This window comes from Echiichthys vipera (assembly GCF_963691815.1).
Source record: "Echiichthys vipera genome assembly, chromosome: 12".
NCBI lineage: Eukaryota > Metazoa > Chordata > Actinopteri > Perciformes > Trachinidae > Echiichthys > Echiichthys vipera.
Genome location: NC_139837.1, coordinates 20,797,517 through 20,804,655, shown reverse-complemented (window position 1 = coordinate 20,804,655; position 7,139 = coordinate 20,797,517). Strand labels below are relative to the sequence as shown.

Sequence of the window (7,139 nt, the reverse complement as noted above, 5' to 3'; positions counted from 1 at the left end):
GTTGGCACGAGGTGGGCGTTCCCGCCGCCTTCAGGTGCTGTCGGAAACACGGCCATTAACAACCCATAACTACTGTGAAACATCTGAGTTTTAATCAACTTGATCCATAACTGTAGGCAGGAGTATTTATATAATTATTTAGTTATTTATATATTCATTCAGTTGTTTAATTATTCAATATATATTTTATTAACCTGAACCTAGTTCTGTCAAGTGATCTTCTAGTTTGTGGTTGTTGACCTTTTGATTTTTACGTTTATTTTTATGAACTGAATTATGTGCTATATTTTTGTATTTATTGTGCAATATTTTATTGTACTATGTACCTTCCATTGTGTCCTGAATACAAGTAATTATTAATTGTATTATTAGTAGTATTTTTGTTGTTATTATTATTATTGTTATTATTATTATTATTATTATAGTTGTTGTTTTCAGATCTTGAGATCTCAGACTACAGTCAGGTTTCTGTGCAATCAAAGTGCAAATGTATGGTGGGAGTTTACCCAGAATGGCTTTATGGATAAGTAGGGCTACCGATCCCTGAGCCTATGAAGGTCTGAGATGGCCCCTTATGCACTGTGAAATGCAGTATTTAATTGTGCAAACAATATGTATATGCATTCATGTGCAACAGATCCCTGAAGTCAAGAGTCTGGTAAAAACACAGCAGCTTTTAAGAAGAAGATAATCAACCTGAGGTAAACAGTAAGACCGTCATTAAGCCAAAAACAGGAGAAAACTAACTACTTTCCCTGAGCACCAGGCTAATGAAGCGTTCAGGCTTCTTCCCAGCGCCTGAGAACTGCATTTCCTTAGGATAAAGAAAATAGACCGGCTGTAGAAGTTGACAGTTAATTTGTGAACATAGAAAGAATTGTAACCGTCTTGTTCTTGAGCTTCCATCTGTGTCGCAGTCGTCAATGGCAGATTGAGTTTGCTCAGACGCCATGAAGCTGTACATGTTCAAACTTTGCATAGAAGTTAACACGGATGAGGGCTCCTGTGGCTCGGTTGCCATGGCAATTTAGCAACCTCAATCTGCTGATGAGAATCATATGAAGCAGTTGAAAACCTTCCGTGAAGATTGATTTGAAAGGGCTGAGATTTTTGGCCAGGAAAATATGGACGGAATAAAGTGTCTCTTGTGCTATAAACCATAGGGGATTAATGATGCAGGAGCCCAGTCCACAATACAAAACCCTCCTTCAGCAACAGGTGTCGAAATAACCCTGAAATAGACACCGACTGGACGAAGCCGGAGAAAATGCTCCTGGGCTCACTCTCAATCTCAATTTTTGTTTTTTTTGGTGATTTGGTTAATTTTAAATGTGTTTAGTAATATGCATACAATAAACTGAAATAAACTCACACACACAATCAAACACACACACACGCACACACAGACACACACACACACACACACATACATACACACACACACACACACATACATACACATACACACACAGAGACAGCAGGCTGAACAAAGACAAACATTTCTCTACTATGTACTGCTATATAAAAAATGTATAATGCAATTTTCACATTATGGCATTTATTTAGTGCATATTCTTAAATGAATTCTCCTTTTATCAAATTACAACAAAACCGACTATTACTTTTAACCAAGTCCTGTTGCTGGAGAAGACCAAATTTCTTCTTCCTTCTACAAATGAGGCTATTATTATTATTATTATTATTATTATTATTATTATTATTATTATTATTATTATTATTATTACTACTACTACTACTATTATTATTATTAAAGATGATCTTAAATGCACAATAAAGACTAGATGGAAAATGGGCAGCGAATATTGAGGTCCCAGTTGAACGAGCAGAACCGTGACCCGTGAAGGCATCATCAGGCTGAAGCTATTTCACCGTAGAAACGTGCAGCAGACTCGCTGCACACTGGAGCCAGCGACAGAGAAACGTTGACTGTGAATGCATGCAACAAAGGATGCACCCACATGTCCACATCAGCCCCTGAACACAACCTTGGTCTTTAATGAACTTTTTCATCCACATCATTAGGGTTGAAATAACTGTGTCTACTCGGCTTGTAATAACCCCCCCCCCCCCCCCCCCCACACACACACACACACACACACACACACACTTTCTCTCCCTCCATCATCACTGCCAAATTGGGAGCCTGTCTCTATGACAACGTCGTGCAGGCGGGGTTTCCCAGCTGGAGGCAGAGTCGGTCAGTCCTCTGTGGCATCGCCGCTTCAAACCTCCACACGTCCACGCATCACGCCCTGAGTGGAATGGAAGAAAAGGACAAGAACGAGAATGTATGTATTTGTTCTTCGTTGGCTCTGTGTCATGAATGGCAGCGTTTCTGCAAGAATTAAGATTTCCTTTAGAAAACTGACTCACTGAAGGAAATACATCGCGTCAGTTTCTGCAGCTGAGTCACTGATTGTTTAGGATGTGGATCAGTAAAGCTATTGTTCCCATCGGTGCCATCACCTCACCGCAGATTAAAAGCACGAGCAGTCTGCACCATGAAGGACCAGCTGTGGTGTTTTTTTTCTTCTGTGTGCTTCGGGCCTCATCATCCTGTCTAACCGGCCATCTCTATTGTTTCACAGGGGGAGTACACCGGGGAGATAAAGGGTGGGCTGCGGCCTTCAATGAAACTGGTTGTAATGGGAATTATTAACAAAAAACCCAAGAGGTAAGCGCGCACACCTGTTTTAATTTTTTATTATGCACCAAAGATGCAGCCTGCTGTTGCACACACCATGACGCGGCAGCCAGTTAAACTTAGTGATACAGATGATCTGGCTTGTTATAGCAGGAGCATTTTTAAAGCACATAGATAGCTGTTTGTCTGTGTTTGAGTGAGTCTGCCAACCACCCAGCTGCTCCCTGTTTTGGGGAAGAAGAAAAAAATCTATGTGATGCCAGTGCATTTCCTAATTATAGGTTAGTATGTGAATGCGCCTGGGAGAGCTTCAAATCCCATGAAAGCATGAGTCTCACTGGAATGTCTCTGGTTGATAAGATCAGTTATTTACTCATTCAGCCATCAATTAAGTTCCAGTTAAAGATGAGGATTAGACTTGAAATAAAACAAATACTGTGAGAAAATATGTGGCAGAACTTTTTTTTAATCTCAAGAAACTTATTTTTAGCTCAGAAACATCAGGAGAAATGTTCTCTAAGGACGCTTTTCCTAAATACTGCACTTTTTCATTTAATCTCTCTTGCTTATTAATGATCGTGTAGACCAGCTTCAGCTGTAACAATAAGACCCATGTTAACTGTTAATCAAATCCAAGCGCTCAGATCAGACTCCAATAAAATGTGTATGACAAAAAAACGGACCCCAAAATGAAATATGTTACATGTTTATAATGTTTTTAGTTAGCATGTAATCAGGGCTGTGTACATGATCACTGACAAAATGAATATTTACTTAAGAAAAAGTACAAAAGTAATGGCAACTAATATACTTAAGGTATCAGAAGTAAAAGTACTTATTATGCAGGATGGCCCCTGTCAGTGTCGTACTGATGCGTTCACATGCAGCAGTAACTTGGTAGAGTAGCTGGTCGAGGTCCAGCTGTTCGAACGTTAATCTGAACAGTTTAATGTATCGCAACATCATCTAAACTGATCATTTATGTAAAGTGCCTCTGAAATGTAGTGCAGTAGATGCATAAAGGGACACAAATGGAAATGCTCAAGTTCAAATACCTCAACGTTGTACTTAAAGGTTGAATCTTGAGAATGAGCAGAACAGCGCCATCTAGTGTCTCAAGATCGTAGTCGCAACAGCAAAAAATAATTCCAGCAGTCAGGTTGCCAGGTTTGTTGCTGCCCCATGTCAAGTGATGAATCACAAAGGGTAACGACTAATGTGGACTAATCAGTTCATTTGACAACAGTATTTAACGTTAGCCAGTCTACAACTGGAAGTCTTTCTGTGAGTGGTGTGTAATCGATGAGCTAGTTAGCTCTAACTCAAATGATTCTTGTTTCTGTAGCAGCGACAGACAACCCTGGCAACCAGCAGCGCCCAACGCTATTGGCTGCTACAATGGAAACAGAACGTGACAGAAAGTCGTTGTCAACCCGTCAACTTTAAAAAAATACATTAATTCACTACTTAATATATATATTTTTTTTAACGAAAAGCAATAATTTCATTCTGTACCCCTCAAAACACCCCGTGGGTGTATTATTATTATTTTTAAATATAGCTTTTAATTAAGATTCTACATTTAAACATTTTTGTACAGTATTTGAGTAAATGTATGTTCCATCTCTGAAAATTGGGTAAAAATGGTAAAAGACAACATATCATCTATGCAATCTTTTTTTTATAAAGCAGTGTGCTTAAAGTCACTATTGACCATCAGTTAGGTATTCAGTCTTCTTCGTTAAATGCCTCATCGCTTCATTACAGTTGTGATAAAGACCAGAAGATGTCCCTGTTCTCCAAAGAACGGATTTACAATCCAGTTGATTCCATCAGAAGAAAAGAAAGAACTCAAACAATCAAAAAAACTGCATTTCAACAGTGGTGGGGGAAATACACAGATCATTTACTTTATAGTGCAAGTATTAAAAGAATTGGAAGTATTAAATAAGTAAAAGAGTTAAAAGATGATCAGGAAAATATACATAAAGTATTATTTTCTACTAAATATATACTAAATGCAGACTGTGACTGTTATATTATTTTATATTAGATTATTATTCCTCATCCATCAATGGAAAATCAGGATCTTACTGTTGGCTGAGGTGGAGCTCATACAAACTAATAATTATTGTCATTATGGATTCATCTGCTGAATATTTTCTCCATTAATCAAATGACTGATTGTTTGGTTTGTAAAAATCCAGTGAGAAATGCCGTCACAGGTACATAGAGCCCAAAGTGACTCCACAATGTTTTTTTATCCAAACTTCAACAACATTATAAAATAAAATGAGCAAATCTTTACATTTGAGAAGCTGGAATCATGAAACATTTTTGTATCAAAAATGACAAAATGATTATCGAAATAGTGGCCAATTGATTTTCTCTAATCAACTTATTGTTTCAGCTCTTTTTGTCTTGGGTTCTTGTGCAAAAATTTTAATTTGTGACGTTAGTTAAGCTGTGGGATAACATTAGTGAAGTAAAAAGGTGGATATTAAACCCTGAAATGTAGAGGAGTAGAAGTCTAACGTGGCATGAGAAGAAAGTACAGTTCTCGAGTCTTTCCTTTAAGTTTTCTATACATTTTAGACTCGTGTGTGTGTTTGAACAGCATCGAGGTGATTCTGTCCAATAAGCCGCAGGAGGAGGAGGAGGACAAAGAGGGCGATGTGGGGCTCCAGTTAAAGGTGAGCTTCATGGATAAAGCCGTCCAACGTAACGCCCGTCTGGCAGGAAAGTGGGGACGACCTGAAACTACCCTCTCCTACTTTCCTTTTGCTCCTGGAGAATCCTTCAAGGTACGTTTATCATCATTTATACTTTTCTTTCTGATGTTTGTGTGTTTTGTCTTTGTTTTTTTTTTCAGCTCGAGGACTTTATAATGAATAAACATGTACTAAGAAGCTTTTATCAGGCTTTTTCATTAACGTCACATTTTCATGACCAAATAAGTTAAAGTCAAAGTCAAAGTCAAAACTATATTTTCATGTCGAACCACTTCTATCACAGAAACAAGATTGAGAAAATGTGTGTTCAAGGCCTTTAAGTTAAGACCCACTCTTTGTTCATATTTATTTCCAGTGTCAGCATATAACTACATTTATGGTACTTAACACTTCTTATGAACTACATTTTGGATGCAAATATTGTATTTTTTAATGCACTAAACTTCTTTTCAATCAACTTTTGAATTATGACGTTTTATTAAACGTTAAACCACCCAGCAGAGAATAAAATGGTTAAAACGAGCTTCTCCTTTATCAGCTGCAACATTAAAGTGATGCACACATTAATGCATCAATAATTATAACCCAGTAATATGATGTAAATTATTCTGCATGTTTTTGATTGATTAATTGAAATGTATTTAAAAAAAATATGTAAATAAAATACAATAAAATAAAATTAGATTAAAAAATAAATAAACATAAAAAAAATAATTTAAGCAAAAACCTCATCCAGTTTACATATTCTACATAATGAATACAATTTAATTATTCATAATATGTATAATAATTATCATTTATAATATATTAATCACCACCTATCTTTAATTATACTTTCGGTACTTTAAGTATATTTTAATGCCAATGTTTTTTCCCCTCTCCTCCTTTGACCGTTAGATGGAGATCGTTTGTGAGCACCAGCAGTTTCGTATCTTGGTGGACGGACAGCCTCTGTGTGGATTCACCCACCGGTTCTCCCCGCTCGCCTCCCTCACTGCCTTACGAGTGTTTGGAGACCTACAGCTCACCAAGGTGGCCTAGCACCGGCGTCTCACCCACAGATGGACAACCTGAGGGTGTTTTAGGGGGGCCTCGTACAATACATAGGATTAGAATAGAGCTACTCTGATGGGGATGTGGGGGAAACAATGTGACACCTGCCTCGTAATCACATGTTAAGACAAAGTGCCTTCACTAGATTACCTGTTTGGGGACTTGAAGATAATGACTGGACGTTACAGTCGCCAAGGTCTTAAATCAATTGAGGAATGTGAATTTGAAATGAAAGCAAATGCGGCCTATAATATTTTTCCCTTCCTGATGTTGCACAGACGCGATGTGTCACTGCTATAAAAAAAAAAAGGAGTGCTGCATCCGTCTTTGTGGCGTTCAAATCTCAGACGTTTGTCTTTGATTTCTCTGGAGTTAACCTTTGAAAGCACTTATACGTTTACGAGCGCCTGCATGAAGATGAATGTTTCTAAAATCAGATGATTGTCATTCTGTGCCCGACTAAGTACTGTAACAGGTGTAACAAACGACTCACGTAGCCAACATTAGTGCATGCCAGTAATACACACACTACGTTTCATTCTTCACTTTGCCTCCAGATTAAAATCTTCTGTTATTATATCATCATCGACTTTGAAAAGCCACTAACGCCCACTGGTTTGTGTACTTTTCTTTTGACCCCGAGCACTTTTTTATTATGTGAATGTTTCATATTGACTTTAGTCCACTGG

General features: G+C 37.7%; 1 protein-coding gene across 1 annotated transcript; it reads left to right on the top strand.

Annotated features, from left to right (window-relative positions):
- Positions 1-2,230: 2,230 nt before the first annotated feature.
- LOC310955001 (galectin-related protein B) lies at positions 2,231-6,440 on the top strand. The gene is made up of 4 exons (XM_083924717.1): positions 2,231-2,309; positions 2,610-2,695; positions 5,283-5,469; positions 6,295-6,440. Exons 1-4 carry the CDS (start codon positions 2,283-2,285, stop codon positions 6,436-6,438), a joined length of 444 nt encoding a protein of 147 aa, XP_083780843.1. The 5' UTR covers positions 2,231-2,282; the 3' UTR covers positions 6,439-6,440.
- Positions 6,441-7,139: the final 699 nt, after the last annotated feature.